This window comes from Arachis stenosperma, chromosome 10, assembly GCF_014773155.1.
Source record: "Arachis stenosperma cultivar V10309 chromosome 10, arast.V10309.gnm1.PFL2, whole genome shotgun sequence".
NCBI classification, from domain to species: domain Eukaryota; kingdom Viridiplantae; phylum Streptophyta; class Magnoliopsida; order Fabales; family Fabaceae; genus Arachis; species Arachis stenosperma.
In genome coordinates this window covers 130,080,107-130,104,028 of record NC_080386.1, presented here as the reverse complement: position 1 = coordinate 130,104,028, position 23,922 = coordinate 130,080,107, and the positions used below count along the sequence as shown (strand labels likewise).

Below are 23,922 nucleotides of genomic sequence, written 5' to 3'. Positions count from 1 at the left end.
AGGCAAAAATCAGCCAAATACTTTTGGGTGAATCCAAAATCTCTACGAGTTAATATATATAGATGTTTCTTATGTTAAGTATCAGAATGTTTCTTTTCATACTAAATGGATGTTCTTTTATATATTTTTCGAATTTTTTTGTATTGCAAATGTGAATGCCTCTATTTCTTTAAGAATTATATATATTTTTTAAATTTGATAGATATTTAATTATTTTTGCTAAAATATAGTTGGATGTTTCTTTTGTTAAGTATTATGATGTTTTTTTCATATTAAATGAATGTTTTTTATAATTATGTAATTATGTAGTTTGCAGTCTCTTTAATCATCAAAACGACACCTAATATTCCAAAATGTAGAGAGCAATATCTGCAACAAATTTCTAATTACAAACATGTGTGTTGAATACAAAAATAGGAACTCCATCATCCACCATCCTTCTCACTAACATCATAGCACCATCCACCTTTTTAACCTTACACGTGCCCAACACAAGCGCGTCAAACGTACGCGCATCCGCACCAACCATCTTCTTCAAAACTCCGACAGCAGCAACCACGTTTAATATCCTCCTTTTTGTTGTTTTCTTAATGGACTTTTCTTCCGGGGTTCACCTTATCATCCACATTATGATAGACCACAAACAAAAACTATGACAGCCGCCAAGAAAAGGAATGAAAGCGACGCCATCTGCGACGACCTAGAGCCCTTTTTTCAAACCATGGTGTGAGAAAACTGAAGTTATCCAAACAGTATAGATTGTTCCAGAAATCATGGAGGAAGAAACGGCTAAACGACCAAGCTCAAAGTTCAAGAGCTTCAGATCTGCGAGGTGGCTTGCTGTGGAGTGAAACGAACAGCTTGATAAGTAGAAAGAGACGTAGAAGATAGAAGTGTAGAGGTTTTCATGAGGGGGTAGGAATAGCGCGCGGAGTGTGATAGAAGAGGAAGCGGGTCTTGTCGACAGTGGCGAATCCGACGAGTCAGATGTTAGTGATAGAGTGGGTCGCGGTGAGGAGACGAAGAGGGCCTGACGGTGAGAGAGAGGGTCTGTATGTGTGATAATTAGAGGTGGGTAGGTTAATATGAAAGAGAAGAGAAAATTTTTTATAGGTTTTAATTATGTTTACTTAATCAATTTTAAATTTTTTAAAATTTAAAATTAATTAATTATTAATATAAATTAATATGATTTTGTTTAATTTTTTACTAGTAACTTTTGGTTCTATATACTTTTTCTAAAATTATATAATATTATAAACGGTGTCAGAGGTTGTTAGTAATAACTAATAACAATCATTATCCAATAGGATTTTTTTCGATAAGCTCTAACTGAAGACTCAGCTCTCTAAAATTAATTATGATACCTTAAGTCCTTAATTAAACAATTTATATTTGTAATTATACTTCATAAATAATATAATAAAATTACAAAAATATAGCAGTAAAATGCGTTTATTTTCCTTTTTATGGTAATTAAAAGAAAAAAAAGGAGCAAGAATCAACATCACATTAAATTCATTTGAAAATGAAAACTTTTAAAGTTTTTGTTAGTCCATAATATCATAACCGATATTCACGTGTTATGTTTATAAGGGGATGCACCTGCTACCTGCTTTGGATTCTAAAATAGGACAATACATACCGACATTTCAAGTTAATAATGAGCTCTAAATTTTAAATCCTAAGGCAATTTCTTTGTGTGTTATTTATCTGTTATAATTTAATAAGTTTTTAAAAAAATCTATGTCTACACTAAAATAAACTATTATAATTAGTCATTATGTATTTATTTATAAATATATATAATTTTATTTAATTTTAATATATATTTTATATTTTAATATATATTTTATATTAATAATTAATTTTATTATATACATAACATAGTAAAAGTATTTAACCTTCTATTTGAGAGGGGGCAGTTAGTTTTATTCTTGTTTGCCACCCAAGCTTTTGAGAAAAAAACTTAATAACAATTACATTGACTATATTCTCTTCATTCGTTACATATATAAACTAAGGAAAACTTGAACGTTATGTGATTAAACGCTACTAGCTTATTTTCATATAGGGCGATAAATTTCAATTAATACAATACTTATTATCTTTCTTCAAACTACATCATTGTTAGAGGTAATTGTTTTAAATTTGAAAATTAATTCTATCTAATAAACATTATAAATGTGACAAATATTTAAAATCTTAAAAAATACAAATATTTAGAATGAACACTCAAACCGATCTTTAAAAAATATTCATATAATGATATAATGATCTTTTTATATTTAATTATTTTACAATAAAATTTATTAATAATTTATTTATTTAATATATATATATATATATATATATATATATATATTTGACTGAAAACGAGGAGGAATTAATTTGTTTGGTAAAAATAATTTTAAAAAATTTTTAACAAATAAAAATTAGTTAGAAATTAAAATATTTGATTTAAAATTTGATATAGACTAAAAGACAATCAATCAGATTGAGAGTCTTTATTTGTCTTTAAATTAGTACAGTGATTTTATTACTACTCTTAAAACAATAACAATAATAATTCATAAGAGGGGGCTCCACTTCCACATGATAGGAACATGAGAAGACATAACACCAAAGGAACAATGAATCCATGCACCCCAATTGCCCATGTAATATAACTTTTTTTGTGATTTTTCAGGTTTTATGGTTAGATGCAATTTGCAAAGATATATATATGGATTGTAAATTAAAGACGATCCCTTCACGCACCCCACAAATATATGAGATTTCATTCTCATTCGCATATGCCCCTAACCAAATGCATAGATATACACATATACATATATATACTACAAGGATTTTATGCGCAACAATTATTTTGCTTCAGCAAGTGCCATGTTTCGTGAACATGTGGAATATTTAAGATTTTATTCTTATTCTTGTTCAATAATGATGTTCTCTTGCTAATTGTGATTATCATTTTGTAGTTCGGTCTTTAATAAAAGCATTCATGTATGTAATGGAAGTTTGGGAGAGTTTATTTTCAGATCAATTTCACTACATTATCAATAAGGATTTTATTAATTTTTGTCAATTTTTATTTATAATTGTATTTAATGAAAATACTTTTTAAGAATGATAATAGATTTCTATGGGAGCGGGAATATGCCCCCCGTCTTGTCACCCATAATTTATATCTGTTTCCGTCTCCGTCCCATTTTCGCGACAGATAACGGAAATCCCGTATCTACTGAAAATTGGGGTTTTCACAGATATTCGCGAACTTTTAAAAAATCGAAAAAAAAAATTGTAAACATAAACAATCCTCAATTAACATTACAATAATCTCCATCACCAATAACATTAACTAAAAAATTCACAATTCATACCTAACCAAATCAATCCAAACCATAAAACACCCAAACCATAAAAACTTTAAGATGCATTCATCCAATTTCAAATCTACTTCTGTCAAACACAACCACATACCAAATTAATCAACCAGATACATCAAATACGCGAGTTTACATTCATCCAGGCAGCCATCACTAGTCCAAGAAAATTAAACCAAACCTAAAATAGTAAAACTGTTTACCAAATACCACATTGTCTTGTACAGTTATACAAATTGCATCAACCATAAAAACTACGAAATCTTTCTACAAACCCACTTTAAACCTTCATAAAAAACAGAAGCAGGTTTAAAAAAAATTAAAACTGTATTTGTTGAGAAAATAAATTAATCTAAAAAGAAGAAAAATAAAATAAAATAAATTCTGTTTTGAGAAAAAAAAATAGAAATACCTTTACCAAAGACAGAGGCAGCGACGCGATGGAGATCGGACTGCCTTGCCAAAGACGAAGACGGCGACGACAAAGAACACTTCTTCCAAAGATGACGACGTGAGGCCGAAGACGAAGATGCTTCAAACTCCTCGCAACGCTGGCGACGACGGTTCTCCTCGGGGTGCGTCGGTGTCAGGCGCGCAATGTCAACTCTACCTTCTGAAGTGACGTTGAGAGTGAGAGGTAGAAGCCATGAGAAGAAACGAGGGTGGCGGTCTGGCATATGGTGGTGAGATTAGAGGAGGGTGGCGGAGAGAAGAAGAGTGAGAAGGAAAGTCAGAGAGTCTGAGAGGAGTGACGGCAAAGAAACTGAATAAGGGTTAGGAGAGTTACGGTTTGTTAACAACACATATATATATATTAAGGGTATTTTTGACATTTACATATGCGGGTATTATACAGATCTCTAAGGGGGGGCAGGGAGCTCCCGTTTATTTCGCGGGTCCCTGTCCCCACTCTCCGCAGGTTAAAAAAGCTCCCCAAATCTGTCCCCCGACGGTAAATCTCCGCGGATATCCGTCCCGCCGGAGGAAATTGCCATGCCTAGTGTATTTGTAAATGTGTCTAATAAAAATGTCTTTTTTATGGTTATATTTAATAGAAGTGTCTTTATAGATGTATCTTCTGGATGTGTCTCCCGTTTAAAATATAATAATTAATTATTATAAGCAATAAGTTGACAGATAATATATTGATACCCTAAACTTTTTTTTTTCCAATATTGACATTGGGATTGAAAATTTGAGATCTAATATTGTATTAAAATAAAACTAAAATTTTAGTCCTTTCAACATTTTTAAAAAATAACTAAAGATACAGAAAACTAAAATATTTAAAAACAAAAACAAACATTTTAATAAAATTTAATCACTTTTTGAAGATATTTCTGCTTAAATTTTCAAATAATCACATTCTATTCTTTTTACTATCTTCACCTCTAACATTCACTCACCTCATCTTGCACCTATTCCCTTCATCTTCTCTATTGTAAGTTTTGTAACCTTCTCCTTCTTCCAACGTCATTTTTTTCTGGCGAGCACAATGGCAACGGCGGCAAACACGCCACCTCTTCTCTCATTGACGATGTTGTCGTCTTCTTCTTCTCCTCCTTTCTCTAACCATGACGTCCTCTTTCTCTGTTCATGATGTCCTCTCTTTGTCACCACACGAACAGTACGCTCATTTTCTCTTTCTGATCCTGCAAGATCGAGCGATCTAATTCCTCCACACTACTATGTTTTCACATAATGTGTTTATTGGTCAAATAGTCCTTATAATATATGGACACTGATACAGATATGGGATACAATATATATAATACGAAATACGTGGATATATAAATTTAAAATTTTTATAAAATACAGGGATATGACTTATATATAAAATATAAAGTATTTTTTTAGATAAATTATAATGATATTTTAGTATTTTATTGATATTAAAATATAAATTAATATTTTAATTATTTTTAATAAATTTTTTAATTATATAAAGTATTTAAAATATTTTTTTAATAATTAATAATATATACTATTTCTAAACTCATTTAAAAAATATATACTAAGAATAAGGTTGGATATGTGATGGTATTTATGTGTGTCCAAATGCGTTTGGAAAAGAATTTTTTATTTTTTATTAAGATACGGTTAGACACAAAAGACACTATGTGTGTCGGACAAATATTGATGAATGTCGTATTTATAATATGTCCGACATATAAACACGATAAATTAAAAAAATATTCGTATTTCATAGTCTAACTAATATTGAAATTGATGATGATGAAAAAAAAAAGAACTAGGATTTATTTTGTTTTTATTTTTTAATCAGCAAAGATATTTAAGTATTTTTATTTATTTCAATTTTTACATTTATTTTAAACTGAGTGTAAAAAATTAAAACAAAATTTAATCCTATACCATCTGCACTAAATAGATACAGAAATTTAATTTAATTTTTATCTTCTAATCTCAATTTTCTTTTCAAATGTAACTTTATAAATAAACTAGATATATATTTTATAAGTAATATTCTTAGTATAATTTCATGAAGTTGTTTTAATAAAGGAGAAAATAATATTTTACCATTTATTTTTCTTTGTCATCATTGTCATGACGAAAGTTGTTTTAAAGGGTCAGCTGCATCAATTAGGATCATTTGTGAATAACTATCTTATCTATTCATTTAGTTAAAAAAACTATCTTATTATTTTGATAGAACTTCAAGTAAAAATCCAATTCGATTTTTGTTTATTTTTATAAAAGATAATCCTTTTTTTTTTCAAAAAGAAAATGGACATTTTAACCCTCATTCTTTTTATTTTAGAATAATATAACTATTATATTACACTACTAGAAAATTAGTTATTACAGACGGATATTTCCGACAGATTTTATCCCACTGAAATACAGACGGAATTTCAGAGGGATTTTTTTGTCGGAAAACAAAAAAAATAGATTAGCATAAATTACAGACGGAAAAGAAAATCCGTCTATAATTCTGTTGGAAAAATTAATTTTTTTTTTCGCGGAATAATTACAGACGAATTTTCCGTCTGTAATTAAGCAGACAAAATGCGCGTTTTATTAAATTATTACAGACGGAAAATCCGTCTGTAATTTAAATGAAATCCGTCAAAAATATTAAAAACCCTAGTTGAAGATTAACCCATTCACTCGCCATTCACGCCATTCACTCCATTCACTCGCCATTCACTCCGCCCTGCACCTCGCCGCCCACAGCCACCGCACTCTTTGCCGCCACTACAGCCACGCAGCTCCCGCATCAGCCCTCGCAGCTCCCCGCAACCCCCACAGCCTCGCAGCCCCTCAACGGCGCAGCCACCGCAGCCCCTACACAGACACAGCCTCCACCGCCACTGTAGAAGATCCGTCGCCGACGGATTCTGAGCTTCTTTTCGTTCCAGATCAGCGCTTTCTTTGTCAGATTCCCTTCGCGCAGCTGGTAGATCGCAAACCCTAACTTTTCTATTCGTTTGTATTTATTTATGTTATGTTATTTGTACCATTTGGTGTAGGATTCCAGCTGCACAGATTTCATTATCATCAATCTGAAAAACTGAAAAACTGTGGAGTGTGCTATGGAAGATATTAGAAAAGACCGAATCAATGGGGGTTGAGGTAAAAGGTCCCGACCCCAAACGCGGTTACTTCCATGGTTTGTGATCTAATTTCTCTTATTTTTTGTCAGATGATGATGTGATATTTCTCCATTTACTCAATTTTTTAATCTGAGTCAATTACTTCCATGGTTTGTGTTCTAATTCCTCTTATTTTTTAATCAGAGATGATGTGATTTTTCTTCGTTTACTCTATTTTTTAATCCAAGTCAAGCAAGATCATACCGGCAAACGTGTTTTCAACTTTTTCCTTCCATGAAATGAACGAATTCATCGTTTTGCTGAACGTGGACTCACATCCTTGTTGATCTGGAATTCCCTCTCTCAACTTCATCCCTAATCTCTTCCATGCTTGGTTCAATGGCCCAACAAATCCCCAATCCTACTGCTCAAGACCCCAATGATGTATTTTTCATAGAATGTGCTGATTCTTCTCTTTTGGATGCCTTTCCTACGGTGATGGTGAGCGAAAGTTTGTGTTTCTGTTTTCTTGGTCTTTTTTAGCTTTAGTTTAGTAACTTCTGTATGGTGATTAGATATCCTTTCTCACTAAAATTGCTTGCCACTATTCTAACCATCTTCATCTTGATGTGAATAACCTAATCATATATGTGTGCATATGATTTAAACAATCTTCATAGTAGAAAATCTATGAAAGAAATGAAAATAGAGTGTGAATCCTAGATTCTGTTCTTGTGAAAATAGACAATATTCTTGGTTTTTGGTTTCCAGATTCTGTTCTTGTGATAATAGAGTGTGAATTAGAACTTGTATGAGGAATAGGAGGTAAGCAAATCTCAATACACTAATACTCAAGTCTTGTTAAAGAATGAGAAGGTCAATCACTAGGAAGTTTTGTGATTGGTGTGAGTGTGACGAATTTATTTTAATTCTTTATATTTCATGATAGTAGAATTTTATTCAAGAATAAGAAATAATTTTATTCATAGAGATAACTTCATTATACCTTTGATTTCTGTGGCCTATAAATTATAGGTCATCTCCAAAAGAAAGACTTTGAATGTGTCATCTCCAAAAGAATAAGAAATGTTATACGGTGTGGATTCTTCATTCATTGTTGTTATGACTTATTTCCCTCTTTAGGATACCTACATTTTATTTTCCAGTTTCTTCATTCCAATTTTTAGTCCAGCAGGGACACACATGTATGTACACAAACAAAATCAAGTAGATACTATCTTTGTATAAATTTTAAGTTATTGACTTTGTGTCCTTCTCCAAAGTCTAATTTTTAAGTGTATGCTAGATTAGAACTTATTCTGTGATTTGGGGTCTCTATAGGTTGAGCTTGCTTTGGATTCAAAGAATGAGCCACGGCTTTGTGTCTCTCAACGCTGATGTGCCTATATATATATATTTTTGGCAGGGTTGACATAGTCACAAGTTGTTTCTGATGTTGTTGATCCATCTTTTGAGCCACTAATATTAGTAGAAGATTCCACTATATAGCTTGTAAGATCAACCATCCGGTTCTCGAGGTTGTCTTCTGCACTTGTTGAAGCTGTTAACTCTCCCTCACTTGGAAGGTTCCTCGGCTGTAAGTGTCCATTTTCTTCAATTGGATGAATCCTTTTTAAATAATTTGGTGATGTTGTGTCTTTGTCCCTCTGGTCCTTGCCACCACTGGAATAGAGAGAGTAGTTGATTGAAAATAAGTCATTAATTGAATGAAGTCATTAATTGAAATGAATTTGAAAATGATAAGAGAAACAAGTAGAAGTAGTTGATTGAAAAGACAACTAGAAGATTAATTTGTCTGAGAGAAGAGGACAGCGTGGTGTTGTAGGTGGCGGTCTCTCCTTTCATTTCTCAGTTGGGGAACTTTTGTTGTCGCTTATTCCTTTCTTGTACCTGTAACGTGGTGGTCCATTAGGAAATATACATGCCATTTTTATTTGAATTCAGAAAATTGTGTGTCGCATGAGGTGTTATTGTTGAGTCGTCAAATTATTATTTGATTGATTTAAGAATTATAAAAAAAATATTCCATTCTTGGCCGTTTCAATTGTTAGTCTAATAATATATTGAAGCATCTTGCCAACAATGAATGATAAAATATCATTATTCAATGTAATCATTCAATTATATTATTAAAAAGCATCTATTATCATGCAACGACATGCTGGATACAATATATAGAGGAAAACTTTATTGTTTTAGCTTTTTTTATTAAATTCTGTTTTTACAATATATTTGGAGTTTCATTTATTCAATGATCAATTTTTATATGGCTTGATTTCTTGTTTCAATTACATTAACGTAGAACTGAATAAAAGTTTCCAGGTATAGGCATGCTTTGAATATTCAATTCATTGGATCTAGAATTGCAGTTGTTTGGAAGCAATTATTAAATAACTGGACACTTGGATTACATTGTTTATTTTCGGAATTCCTTCTATAATTTATAAATGACGAGAATGGTATAATGCCAGTACACTTGATTGTTCTTTTTCACCATTGAAGTGTTTCTGCCAGTATCCAGGTATGGGTATGGGTATATGGTATTTTGATCTTAGCATATAACTGGTGCACTAGATTGTTACTTCATGGTTTGTTGTTCAGGTCCTTGGCAGGTGATGCTTAAGCAAGCAGATAGTTCTTACGCTTGCATAGCAGAAAGCGCAACCCGCTTCACCCTTGGTGAAGTAAATACATAATCTTTAACTCTTTTCACTTTTTAAACTGTAAAAACACTGGTATTAACTTTTAAACTGATGTAGGCCAAAGAAGAGTTGTTGAGAGTCTTGGGACTTCAAGAAGGGGAGGAAAGCTCTCTAGAATTTCTTCGAAGAGGCTACAAGGTGTTCTATTTTATTAGTTTATCAGTCTATGTTTTTGTTTATGCTTGTTGCTTGTTTGTTGGCATGTCTCTTATTCACAGATAAGGGTGCTTTTCTTCAGCTTATTTTGCCAAAATACTGTATAAGAAAGCCAATTTTTCTGCAAGAAACTATTTGAGAACTTGTGTTGGTGTTTCTTTGGGCGCTTTGAGTGTGTTTGCTAATATGTAGATATATATTTTGGTCATGGATTTTCGGTATTGTGCAGTTGGCTGTTCGCAAGTGCCCTGAATGTAGACAGCCACTACCCGAAAGCTATTCGCCTCCGGCAGATGAACCTTGGACGACTGGGATCTTTGGATGCACTGAAGATAGGGAAAGTTGTAAGTAATGCATTAATGGTCAATGTTAATAGTCTTTTTATATTTTTTTATGCTGTAATTGCCTTCAGTTTGATATAATCTAAACTAAGTCTATATAGGCTAGAGTGGATCCATGACCATGAATTCATTGAGTACTGACTAGTTGGCAGAAACTGAGTTGCAGAAATTGAGTTGCATAGATATTTGACAGCATCATTGTAACATAAAAATTAGTTAATTTTTGTTGGAAGCCCATGAATTAAAATATATAGAAGGCCATTTTTGTATTTTCAACTTTTGAATTGAGAACTATTTTACTAGTTTCATTTCATGGAAAATTAGTTAATTCATATTGTCCCTTTAAGCTGCTGGAAGCACCCCACAACTGGTGGCAAGAAGCATGAGCACCTGAAATTACTTCTGTGCAGATTGAATGGAGTGTCAGGGGTGGCTCCTTATGCATTTAATTGACATAATTTTCATTAGGATGTTGAGTAATGAGTTTTTTGTGCCATAACAAAGTGAATAACTTTCATTATTGACATTTTTTCATGTATTTTTCTCTGTTGTGTATTTTTACTGACATGCAGTATTTTGAAATATTTTCAGGCAAGAAGTGTAGCCCTTTTCTAATTGCATTAAGAGATATAAAACAACACGATATTACTCAAAGTATGCATGGGCTACTGGTTGATTGGTTTGTAGAGATTTGCATAATGTAATGTTTCTCATATAATACAATGTTATGAATTATAGCTGATAAATTTAGTACGGTTGAACAATACATTGAGGATTATAGTTGATGTATCAATACATTTTGTTTATATTTTGAATTATATTGACTTGTTTGTTTATAGTACTTTTTTTTTAGTTTGATAATACGATGAAATTGTTTATTTTTTGAAATATTATAAATATTCAAATACAAATTAGATAAAAAATTTGTATTAAATTTATATTTATTTTGTATGAAAACAAGTTTATTTTGTAATTAAAAAAATAAAAAAAATTCTATTTTACCTTACTGACGGATTTACAGACGGATTTTCTGTCTGTAATTAGAGAGTGAGATGATTTTCCAAAGTTCAAATTACAGACGAAAAATTTGTCGGAAAATCCGTCTGTAATTACAGACGAAAAATCCGTCTGTAATTACAGACGAAAAATCCGTCTGAAAATTCGTCTGTAGTTACAGACGGAAAATCTGCCTGAAAATTCGTCTGTAATTACAGAGAGAAAATTCGTCTAAAAATCTGTCTGTAATTACAGACGAAAAATCCGTCTAAAAATCCGTCTGTAATTACAGAGGGAAAATCTGTCGGTAATTGGTAAAAATCCGTCGGTAATTTTCCGACGGAAAAAAAATCCGTCGGTAAATAATTTCCGACGGGGCTTTTACAGAGGGACAAAATCTGTCGGTAATTTCGTCGGTAACCAAAAATCCGTCTGTAATAAAGACTAAATCTGTCTGTAAATCTGTCTGTATTAATCCATTTTCTAGTTGTGTTAAAAAATTTATTAAATAATAACGAAAATTAATTTTGTAAAAAATTTTATTTGTAATTCATAAAAATTTTAAATTCTCATAAATTATTAATAAGTTTATTTTTAAAAATTTTTTTTACCAGTGGTGGTTAAATAAAAAAAGATTATTGTTAAAAATGATATCGTAGAAAAAAATAATTGCAGTATAAAATCTTTTTTAAAAAAATAACATCGAACAATAAATTAAATTAAATAACATTAATATTGATGATATTTATATTGATAATGATAATAGTAGAGAAGATAACAATAATGATGATAAAGTATGATTACACAATATAAATAATAAAGGTAGAAGTAATAAAAATGAAAATGAAGAAAATAGCAATAATAGTAGTCATAGTTAGTTATATTGTTAAAAAAAATTTTAGTAAAATTTTAAATTCCTACAAATTATAAATAAAATTTTCATACAACTAATTTTTGTTACTATATAATAAATTTTTTAACAAAAATATTATATTATCCTAAAATAAAAAAAATAAAAACCAAAATATCTCTTCTTTTTGAAAAAAAAAATTTTATCCTTCATAAAAATAGACAAAAATCAAATTTAATCTTTATTCTAAAAATTCATGAATTTGGTGAGGCCTTATGTCTTGTCAAGGACAATATCATGCCACTAGTATCCCCTTAATGAGTATCTCCAATATTAAACTACTATTCAATTTTGTAAATTTATTACCAATAACATTACATAATAAGCAAATATTATAATTTTGATTAGTATTTAATTAGTAAGAATTTATATTTATATTTATAAAAATTTATAAAAAAATATAATTTATATTTATATTTATTAAAATTTATATATATAAATCAATATAATTTATATTCATATTTATTAGAATTTATATATATAAATTAATAAAAATTATTATTGAGTATAATTTAATATTTGTGCTTGTCAAATTTACTAACCTCCAAAATTTTGTGATTTATTAAAGCTATTTATAATTTTTTTTTTTTTAGATTTAAATTTGTAGTGCTCATTAGTGATAGTCTGATAGATTAACATATTCAACCGCTATGAACATCTCAAAATAGGAAATTCTAATTTCTGTGTTTTAGAAAAAATTTAAATAACTTATTTCACACGTAATCTCTTTCATAGTTTTACAAAATATTTTATGAATCTTATTTAATATATATCCTAAAAGTATATTTTAAAATATTATAAAAAATATTTGACTAAAAATTATTGAAAAAGAAAAGGTTTTTTACATTTTTAATATAGTAAATATATAAAAAAGTTATAAAAAATTTATTATTATACTCTTAATATATATCATTAAAAAAATTTTAATTAAATTCATATTTTTAAAGTACATACAACTAATATAATTATCTTTTCTTTTTTTTTTTTGAAGCAAAAAAAGCTCAACACAATAGAGTGGAACAACAAGTTAGGTATTACAGTAAAAGAAACAAAAGCATAAATCTCCTGTCATTTCCAGCATTGCCATCAACCACCACCAAAAGGATCACTGTCAATCCATTCTTTATAACTCAAAAGCATTCTCTGTTGGATGACCTCAACACCTGCTTCCTTATTATTGAAAATTCTAGTATTACGTTCCAACCAGATGTTTCAAATCACTGCAAAGAACCCAGCCAGCCACATTTTCTGCTCTTGTTTTCTCTTGTGCCAGCCATTTCAACTCTCAAACAGCCCTCTGATGATTCCCGAAATCGCCCAATCTCTACCAACAATCGCAACCACGTGCACCACACCTGCCATGTCATTTCGCACACAAGAAATAGATGTTGTACAGATTCTACCTCCTTCTTACAGAGTACACAAATAGTATCACTGTGAGTAAAAACGCCTAACCTACTCAACCTCTCTTTGATATTTACCCTACCAACAAGCACAAACCATCCAAAGACCCACAATCCCCTATCATAACACCTTGTTGATTTGAAACAGAGAAGAGTCTCAGAAAAGTCCCTTTCAGCGGCACACCTTGCAACCAGTTATCTTCCCAAAACTGGGTGCTCCTTCCATTCCCTACTTCCATCGCCAGGCCAGTAACCAATTTATCCCTGATCCGCTGCTCCTTTATGTTTAATTGGCATATATCCTTCCAAGGTCCTCCTTTAACCGGAAATTTCTGATTTACCAACATGACACTCGGGTTCAAATTGTTACAGGAGCAAATAATCTTCTTTCATAAGGGGCAATCCTCTTTTGAAAACCGCTACCACCACTTAAATAAGAGCGCTGTGTTTCGAAGTACTGCATCCCCAACCCCCAAACCGCCAGCCTTTTTTGGTGCCTGAACCAGCTCCCACTTAACTAGTGGGATACCATCATTACCATCTCCCTTACACCACATAAATCTCCTTTGCAAAGCAATCAGCTTGTCCGCAACCGCCTTTGGCATCTTGTACATACTTAAGTAATACACCGACAGGCTATTCAGCACCGATTTAATGAGGACAAGCTTGCCTGCTTTGTTTAAAACCTTCGCTTTTCATAGGCTGAGCTTCTCTTCCACCTTATCTATAATTGGTTTCCAAGTCTTCACCAGCCTCGGATTTGCGCCTAAAGAAATTCCAAGGTACCTAACTGGTAAGACAACTTGCTTGCACCCCAGTAGGCCACACGCCTGATCTACCCATTTCTACTCACAGTTCACGGATATCGGATTCGACTTATCAAAATTGATGCTCAACCCCGACATCAACTCAAAACACCGCAACAGTCTCTTATAATTATCTTTTCTAAATAAAATATTTTAAAATTTTCTTCTAAGTCAATTTTTTTTTAAATAAACGTATATTAAATTTCATACAATGGTATATTTTGAGTGAAAAATATTTTGTTTCGATTGCATATGATAATCTCTCTTTTTATACATATTGTTATAATTTTTTAGTAATGGATATTTATATGTAGTTATTTTCATATGAATGATGACTGGGAATTATTAAATAATTTAAAAGTTTTGATTAAATTATTATTTAATAATTTTAAATTATTAAACTCATATAAAATAATTATTATATCTGAGTTTTTATCATATATAATTTTTTTTTTCAAATTACGATTTATAACTGCAATTTTGGAAAGAAAATAGCACTCTGTAACTATAGTTTACAACAATAGTGGTTGTGGTTGAATAATAACTACAATTTCCTCAACTGCCAAACGAGTTGTCCAAGTCGAACAGAAAATCTATTGCGTCACTGAAACGCTGTCGTTTAACGAAGTTAACTTTTTCTGTAAAATTTTTTTCCCAAACCACAAAAAAAAACTCTCATTTCTTTTTTCACTATAAAAATAAATTGAAGCAGCAGTAGCTGACTTCCTCTCCTTCTCTTGTTGCCAGCTCCATTCACTTTCTTCTTTCAAAGGCTTCCTTCAATTTAAAGGTTTCTCTCTCCTTCTCTTCTTCTTTTTTATTTTTTATTTTTTATTTTTTGTTCTAGATCTGACCTAGCTTTCTAATATTGTTTGTTTATTAAAAAAAAAAAAAATTCTAACATGCTTCTTAAGATAGATCTGCTTAGATGTTACAACTGCTATGCCATGTCTAACAAGTTGTGTTTCTTAAGGCATTTCTTTCTTTCTTCTCCGTTGATTTGTTTATTTATTTTTTTAATTTTTGAATAATGATTTGCTTCTTTTGTTTTCGTTTTTTGTTTTGTTTTGTGTTTGTGTTTTTGTTTTCTTAAGTAAATATCTATTTTGAAAACCTTTTATTGGTGCTGTTTGGAGACTTTGATTTTCGGAGGGTTTCCTGGCACCAAATTTTTTTTTTAATTATTTTTATTTCATAATCCGGAAAAGAGTTTGAAGATTTATGAATATTTGAATTCAGATCTGCTATGATTTGATTTGTGGGAGAAGACTATATAGGGTTTGGAAATTTGGGGAAAATAGGAAATAGGTTGCTGAATTTCTTATAAAATAATATAGTTTCTTACTTTAGTCATTTGAATTGATGCAGCTAAGTGGATATGCTAGTAAATTCCGTTACAATTTTTTTTTGAATTATTTGAAACTTGAATCAGTAGTGTTAGCTTTTCGTTTATATGTTTATTTTTCTTCTGGCTATTATCTTCAATTTTTGTTATTTTTTCTGTGCTTTTAGGCGTTCTACTGTGGAATAACACCAATTTTGAAGATGAACTGTTATAGCCTTCAGCAGAACGCCTTTGCAGCATGTGAAGAGAGGAGAGGCTCTATTAACCTTGCTGATCAGAAGGAGCCTGTCGTTTGCCCCAAGCCTCGACGAGTTGGCGTTTTATGTAACATGCCTATGAGGCCCTTAAGATGGCATTTCAAGTAATTAACTCCATTGATTCTTATGCATTTTACTGAGTTTTGATGACAATGTTTGTGCCTTTAATTGTATTTATGTTTGTGGCTCACTTTTTTAGTAGTCAACAAGCCGAGGGGTCTGATTCGAAAGCGGGAGCAGAGCTACTAGACATTATATTCAAGAGGGTATGTTATATTATATATTCCTAAGCCTTCGTTACATGTTGTAGGGTTTGTCTTAGAATTATTTTACATCTTTGTAATGTGTTGAGCTTGTGGTTTTTGTAGATGGTTGTTTGTTCTTTAGGAAGAAAGTTCTCGGATATGTCAATGGTTTAGGGTTCAAAGAGATGAAATCTTGATGTAGTAGATTTTCTCTGACTTTGATCTTTGATTTATTTAATTGCTATAGGAGAATCATGGGGAGGAATTTTTTAATCAAGTAGCATCATCTCCTCCATATTTTTGTGGATCTCCCCCGGTTCGGGCGGCTAACCCCTTGATCCAGGATGCACGATTTGGAGACGAAAGGAACAACCCAATATCAGTAATCTCATCGCCGTCAGGCTTACCATCTCCATCTTCGGCATCTCGAAAAGGAGGATGTGTTAGGATGAGTTTTGGACTTAAACCAGCCGAGGTTAGAGTAGAAGGATTTGATTGCCTCAACAGGGATCGCCAGAATTCCAGGATACCTGCTTTTGCTTAAAAACTCCATTCAGGAAGTGTACATAGAAGGAGCCAAGTGTGACCTATCTTAAAAAGAAAATGACTTAATTAGAAAGAAAATATCTTTTGAGTAGTTTAAGGGAGAAATGCTGAGGAAGCCTAACCTTGTGTTCTTGAGAAGGTTTGAAGTGTAGAGCATGCTCTTTTTTGTCCCTTGTAATATAAGGCAGTTAGATCTGAGTGTCTTCTAATATTTTTAGGTGATCACCTCAAGAGTCTCATGTATATATAGGGTTGCTGATTTAATGATTTTGCATATGATCCTTGTAAATATATTTTTAGCTAATAACCATGCAATGTCTATCATATTTAATATTTTTTGAATTAAATTAAATTGCTATTACTATTTTGATTTTCCATTATCTTGTTCTCATTTCCAACTTATCTATTTTGCCTTGCAACTCATAACATAAATAACATCATATCTTTCTCTATATATGAAAACACATTTACCAAATTCTAATATATCACAAATTCACCATTCAAAAATCAGATAAGCTTCCTATCATAAACTCCTAAGGTTCATATTCTTTGGTGAGGATGAAGTTGTCCCCTTCAAGTCCAAATCAGTTTTACTCCCTTCTATTCTAGTATGGAGCTTAAAGTGAGAAGAGAAATGAAGAGGGTGGTGAATGGTGTTAGGTTGATGGGTGATGGAGAAAGAGAGAACGTGGGGAAGAGAGTGTTGAGAGAATATGTTTGTGTTGTGAATACATGAGAAGGGGAGAGAGTTTGAGAAGTTTGAGAGTGAGGGAGGGAGAGAGTTAATTATGGATTAAGGAAGTGATAAGTTATATGAAAGAAAAAGCCTAGGGAGCCAACTATAATACAAGTCAACTAAGCTAATTCCCTTTTATTTAGAGCCTACAATCTCATATACACACACTAATTACAAGTGATTCTAAAAGAGATTTGTTTCTATGAATTCTAACCTCTGTAGTTTTGCATATCCATGTTATTTCTAAATACTTATGGGACTGAAATGGATATGAAGAAGTTGAAAGACACATGCTTATATCACTATTCAATTGTAAAGACTTGTAGTTCTCTTCTCCTTATTGTTTAATTTGTATTTCTTCTGGGATTAGGAGTTAATTAAGATTAAACTAAACATAGCCTGAGTTCGAAGCTCTCACGGGAATCGAACAAATCTTCTTTCTTCCTATTGTGTATTTTGTAACCACCAATATCATATCTAAAAAATCAAGAGACTCAATATTTCTTAACAGTTGTGTCGAGTTAATTGAATCATTATATTTTAAAATGAAAACAAATTACTTGTCTATGATGGTAGATTGTCTTTTTTTTTGTCCTTAATTTGTTTTATTTTAATTAAGAAAATTCTATAAAATTCAAAATCCATACGAAAAATTGTTTACAGATTTTCATTTTTGGGCAGGATAATTGTTTGTAAATTGTGCGGTCCACTGTGTGTAAAACAAATTTATGTGAAGCCAAAACAATTCATTGCCATAACACAACCATGATATGTTTTGGTTGTTTGTATTCCATTTTGTGACTGCAAGCCAAGATAGAATAGATAACTATCAAATAATTCTGCACCAACCAATCACCTCAACTTTTTAGGCCATTGGATTACAAGCCCCAACACCATTATATAAACCAAGTTTGAGAAGAAGCTTGGCAGATCAAGCAAACAAGAAAGAAACACATATATATATTATATAACTCCTTAGCAGAAGAAGCTAGGGAGAAGAAAACATGGCTTCCTCCATGATCTCCGCCCCTGCTTTCACCACCGTTAACCGTGCCTCCCCAGCACAGGCGAACATGGTGGCTCCATTCAGTGGCCTGAAATCCTTGGGTGGCTTCCCAGTCACCAGAAAGACCAACGACATCACCTCTGTCGCTAACAACGGCGGAAGAGTCCAATGCATGCAGGTATGGCCACCACTTGGGAAGAAGAAGTTCGAGACTCTTTCATACTTGCCAGACCTGAACGAAGAGCAATTGAGAAAGGAAGTAGACTACCTTCTAAGGAAGGGATGGGTTCCGTGCTTGGAATTCGAAGTCGGGTACGGATTTCCATACCGTGAGAACCACAGGTCACCGGGATACTATGACGGAAGGTACTGGACAATGTGGAAGCTTCCCATGTTTGGATGCACCGACTCAGGTCAGGTCATCAAGGAACTTCAGGAGGCTAAGGCTGCATACCCCAAGGCATTCGTCCGTATCATCGGATTCGACAACGTTCGCCAAGTGCAGTGCATCAGCTTCATCGCTTACAAGCCAGAGGGCTACTAAATCTTATAAAACGAACGAATCATTCGTAGATCTCTCTTTTGTTGGTGGCTTTGTGCTTAACCGTTTGTAACAACCCTGCTTTTGCTTTCTTTTCTATTTTTTTCTCTTTTTGATATTTCATCCTCTGCACTTTGATTTCCGTTGTGGAATAATAAACTGTTTTTTTAAGATCCTTTGTCCTTGTTACATTTCTTTCAATTTATGGTTATATTACGGAATAAACATAAAATAAAGCATATGCTATACGTTGCAACGCCTTTTTGGTTTTATATTGTTGGCGTTAATGTTGTGAGTTGTGACTGGACCCTTTGGATAGCTACATTTGTGGACAATGCTAACTTGAGATAAAGAAATAGATAACAATCCTAAGATTCATAGTAGTGTGTCTTATGAAGAAAACATGTAATGTTTTGAAAATGGAAAATTATATAAAGGACACGCATTATGTATTTCGCATGCTTCCATGATTATATTGAGGATTCTGTTATGAAGGTGAGAAAGGTGAGGAACTCAGAGATGAGAGAGAACACGTTATATTTAAATGTTGTGGTACTTACTAGTAGTACCTGTAAAAACATTTGAGAGTATAGTGCAAGATGGAAATTTAGGTGCAGTCGACTTCACATGAACTTGATAGAAATTTAGTCAAATCAGTCAAATCATCTTACCGCTTTTAATTATCAACTTCACGTAAAGTTAACTGCACCTGAGTTTGCACTATAGTGCAAATGTGCAATAAAGAATTTGTAAAGGCTAAAGAGAAATGATTTGGTAATTAGGATAAGGGTGATAGTGATAAAATACATATTTTTATATTTATTTATTTTTTAATTTTAAGGTTGTATTAATATCAATTTTTTTCTATGTATCATGTAATTTACTTATTTTTTTTATTTAAATTGAGAAAAATGTGCATTAAAATTGAGTTAGCTTTTATATTATACGGAGCTAATACAGACTGCAAAATTTTAAATTTTATTATCCAAGCCTATAACTTAGGAATAAAAGAATTCGTGATACAATAATTATGATAGATGTAGATTAAAATCAATTATTAAAATTAATTAATAATATAAAATATAAAATATACATTAAAAATAATATAAAATATATGCAATATGATTTTAGTAACTAATTTTAGTAATATATATATATAAAATTTTTGGTGATACAATTAATACAATTAGAATTAGTTCTTTACTTCTTTTAGATTAATTAGCTTTAGTTTTGATAAGATTTTGCTTTTCCAATTTCTATTTTGTTTTTATAACTTTTGCACTATTATATTTTGATTTTGCTTGAAATGAATGTACTATTAATTTTCCTACGATCTTCACCACAAGAATGCTCGATCAATATAGCGATGAAAGCAAAGTGCATCATAATGTGAGTCCTTCGAAATTTCCCATTTTAATATCAAGATTACATGCTGTCTCATACGGCACTACTCCATCAATCGTATTATGTCAATGTTTCATAAACATATATGATGTGGTAGTATTGGTAAAGGAGGTGATGAAACTTATTGTTATCTGTTTCTTTATCTTAAGTTTGCGTTGTCCACAAGTGTAGCTATCTAAAGGTCCTGGTCCAATAAGGATATTAATGCAATATAAGTTATTTTTATTCACAACTTTTATTATTGTTTGTTTATTTATTTATTTTGATGTGAGATATTCAAAACATCGGACCCATGATTAATAATAATAGAATAAATTTTTATATCTAAGTCATAACTCTAACTAAGTTCAACTAAATATTTTAAATTTATGTGCATATTTATTATTGTCGCTTCTTTTTCTTCTCTTTCTCTTCTTCTTCCACCTCCTCCTCCTTTTTTGTTATCTTTCTCATTTGTTATCGTCATCACCAATAATACCAATATTTTGCTAACATCTTTATTGGTTTTGATTTTTTCTGGTGTCATTATTAAATAATTTTGGTTCATTTCTTAGTTTATTTGAGATTCATTTGGAACTAAAAATGAATTCAATGTGTTTTTGTTAATGATTGAATTTTTTTACTATTTGTTCAAATCTGAACTAATTTTAGTTCATTTGTGAATTAACTGAGGTTCACTTGATGCTGCTATTAAGTATTGACCACATTTTTTATTCCTTAAGAAATTTAGGTTAATTTCTTAGTTTAATTTAAGTTTATTTGGTTTCGTCTCACTTGAATTTGCTGGACTTGTTTATGTATGATTGTTTAGTTAGTTTTTGTTCAAATCTGAACTAATTTCGGTTCATCTGTGAATTAACTGAGGTTCACTTGATGTTATTGTTAAGTATTGACCAAATTTTTTATTTCTTAAGAAATTTCGTTTCATTTCTTAGTTTAATTTAGGTTCATTTAATTTCGTTTCGAATGAATTTACTGAATTTGTTCATGTGTGGTTGTTTACTTAGTTTTTGTTCAAATTTGAGCTAATTTCGGTTCATTTGTGAATTAATTAAAGTTTACTTGATGTTGTTGTTAAGTATTGACCAAATTTTTTATTCCTTAAAAAATTTTGGTTCATTTCTTAGTTTAATTTAAGTTCATTTAGTTTTGTTTCACTTGAATTTCTCCTCCTCATCTTTCACACTTTGTCTTCTTTTTTTCATCTTTTTTTTTCTTCATCTTCTCTTTCTTGTTTCATTTTCTGAAAATTCTTTTTAATTTACTCTCTTAAAAGGAATAAAACCAAAAAAAAGAACGTGAAAAAGAAGGAGGAGGAACACTAAAAAAAAAAGAGGAATGCAAAGAAGTAAGAGGAGAAATGCGAAGAAGTAGAAAAAGAAAGAGAAGGAGAAAAAAATATAAAATGTTAAATTTTGACCAACTTAATTAAATTTAATTGCCAAAAAAATTTAGATGTGTAGCCGCTGTCATAATAATACTAATAATTAGTTAGTACATTAGAAAAATTGTACTATCTATTATCTAATAATGCCATCTCATTGCTGTAGAATAATACCCTACTTTAATTTGTTAATGAAAAATAAAAATAAAATATTCTTCAAATAATCATACATAATGCTTTGATATTTTTGAATCTTTTAATGAAAAAACATTTCAAATTAAAATTTTTAGTGTAAACCTGTCAGAAATGTAAAATCATTATGTAAACTATATGTGGCCCGAAAAACTTATTGCATGCAACACTCATTTGTGTTTTAAGAATAATGTTTAATTTTTGCCCTAAAAGATTCTTGAGAAATTGTCCCATCAAGGATATGCAAATTGATGATTGTTAAAGCATTTATGGTTGCTCCAATAGATTATATACAGTATCTTGAGATTTAGATACCAAGAATTAAGCAACTCATATTAATTGTTTTATTTTTTTTGGAAGATCAGTGGCTTCCTGGCAACATTATATTGTTCCATTGCGATTCATATTTTGAAACAATTTGCTTTCAGAATCATCATTTTACTGGAGGGAGGGGACCAAAGAATATGAACTGTACTTATTATATACATCAATTTTTCCTTTGTGTGATCCATCACTTATCTAGCAATAACACTATCTGACTTCAATTCAGTGTAGATTTCATTTTCGACCCCGTATGGGGAAATCCAACAAAGGATCCTTGGTGTTAGAGAATATATAATTAGTACGTTTTTAATAAATTTAAATTGTTTTATTTAATTTGGTTAGATAATTAAATTTATATTTTATATTTTATTATTCAAGCAATTATAATTGTATTAACTTTATAGAGTTGTAACTAAATTATCTAAATATAATAATCACTTTTATTATTAAAAAAAAGTTTGAAATTTGAGGTACATTACTAAATTTTTCAAATCATTTGACAACAAAATTAAATCTGTTAAATTATTTGACAACCGCTAATTAATTATCAATTTCGCCTAAAGTTAATGAAAAAGTATAAGTAGATAAAAAGAATACTAAACAATGTAAATAATGGATATATCAGATGTAAAATTTAAGTATGCAGATGATTATGTTCATTATTTTTAATTAAATGGTTATTTCTTTTAATTTAATTTACTTATGCATAATTAATAATAGGTGAATATTCCATTCATTAGGTGTACGAATGATTAATAATTTAAAAGTGGAGTATTTTTTAATTTTATTAGGCCAATTCTAAAACCTATTATTCACGTTATTCACAAAAAATCTTTGTATATCTCATAAAATCTAAAGTTAATAGCAGCTGAATTTTCACAAAAGATAATAGTTTATTATTAAACAGTTCTCATCCTTTCATATGGTAATCCGAAAACAGAAACCAAAAATACATAGGATGAAATCGCACAAAAGCGAAAAATAAAGAACAAGTAAAAAAACAAAAGGCTGTTACAATGGTTGAGTACACACAAAAGAGAAGTCTACGAATGATTTGTTGGTTTTATAAGATTTAGTAGCCCTCTGGCTTGTAAGCGATGAAACTGATGCACTGCACTTGGCGAACGTTGTCGAATCCGATAATACGGACGAATGCCTTGGGGTATGCAGCCTTAGCCTCCTGAAGTTCCTTGATGACCTGACCTGAGTCGGTGCATCCAAACATGGGAAGCTTCCACATTGTCCAGTACCTTCCGTCGTAGTATCCCGGTGACCTGTGGTTCTCACGGTACGGGAATCCGTACCCGACTTCGAATTCCAAGCAAGGAACCCATCCCTTCCTTAGAAGGTAGTCTACTTCCTTTCTCAATTGCTCTTCGTTCAGGTCTGGCAAGTATGAAAGAGTCTCGAACTTCTTCTTCCCAAGTGGTGGCCATACCTGCATGCATTGGACTCTTCCACCGTTGTTAGCGACGGAGGTGATGTCGTTGGTCTTTCTGGTGACTGGGAAGCCACCCAAGGATTTCAGGCCACTGAATGGAGCCACCATGTTAGCCTGTGCCGGGGAGGCACGGTTAACGGCGGTGAAAGCAGGGGCGGAGATCATGGAGGAAGCCATGTTTTCCTCTTTTGTTTTTCTAACTTGCTTGAACTGCAAAGCTGCTTCTCTA

At 31.3% G+C, this 23,922-nt stretch overlaps 4 protein-coding genes across 11 annotated transcripts; 3 read left to right on the top strand and 1 right to left on the bottom strand.

The window, feature by feature from the left end:
- Positions 1–6,400: 6,400 nt before the first annotated feature.
- On the top strand, positions 6,401–10,975 carry LOC130956135 (uncharacterized). Of its 7 annotated transcripts, none has more exons than XR_009077012.1 (9): positions 6,452–6,801; positions 6,875–7,014; positions 7,142–7,438; positions 8,364–8,534; positions 9,274–9,479; positions 9,560–9,642; positions 9,718–9,798; positions 10,046–10,160; positions 10,749–10,975. XR_009077012.1 is itself a non-coding variant. In XM_057883171.1 (8 exons), exons 5-8 carry the CDS (start codon positions 9,544–9,546, stop codon positions 10,859–10,861), a joined length of 408 nt encoding a protein of 135 aa, XP_057739154.1. In that variant the 5' UTR covers positions 6,493–6,801; positions 6,875–7,014; positions 7,142–7,438; positions 8,364–8,534; positions 9,430–9,543; the 3' UTR covers positions 10,862–10,975. The 7 variants fall into 7 exon arrangements, 3 of the variants coding, with proteins under 3 accessions (XP_057739154.1, XP_057739153.1, XP_057739152.1); XR_009077014.1 differs by having other exon boundaries at positions 6,479–6,801; positions 9,430–9,479; XR_009077010.1 differs by having other exon boundaries at positions 6,401–6,801; positions 8,364–9,479.
- Positions 10,976–14,856: 3,881 nt separating this feature from the next.
- On the top strand, positions 14,857–17,042 carry LOC130954171 (uncharacterized). Of its 2 annotated transcripts, none has more exons than XM_057880908.1 (4): positions 14,857–15,062; positions 15,785–15,978; positions 16,077–16,140; positions 16,367–17,042. In XM_057880908.1, exons 2-4 carry the CDS (start codon positions 15,818–15,820, stop codon positions 16,661–16,663), a joined length of 522 nt encoding a protein of 173 aa, XP_057736891.1. In that variant the 5' UTR covers positions 14,857–15,062; positions 15,785–15,817; the 3' UTR covers positions 16,664–17,042. The 2 variants fall into 2 exon arrangements, with proteins under 2 accessions (XP_057736891.1, XP_057736890.1); XM_057880907.1 differs by having other exon boundaries at positions 16,074–16,140.
- A 1,268-nt stretch (positions 17,043–18,310) lies between these two features.
- Positions 18,311–19,119, top strand: LOC130955524 (ribulose bisphosphate carboxylase small subunit, chloroplastic 1-like). Its single transcript, XM_057882401.1, has one exon. It carries the CDS (start codon positions 18,406–18,408, stop codon positions 18,949–18,951), a length of 546 nt encoding a protein of 181 aa, XP_057738384.1. The 5' UTR covers positions 18,311–18,405; the 3' UTR covers positions 18,952–19,119.
- A 4,006-nt stretch (positions 19,120–23,125) lies between these two features.
- On the bottom strand, positions 23,126–23,922 carry LOC130955736 (ribulose bisphosphate carboxylase small subunit, chloroplastic 1-like). The gene has a single exon (XM_057882677.1). The coding sequence runs from the start codon at positions 23,868–23,870 to the stop codon at positions 23,325–23,327; it is 546 nt and encodes a 181-aa protein (XP_057738660.1). The 5' UTR covers positions 23,871–23,922; the 3' UTR covers positions 23,126–23,324.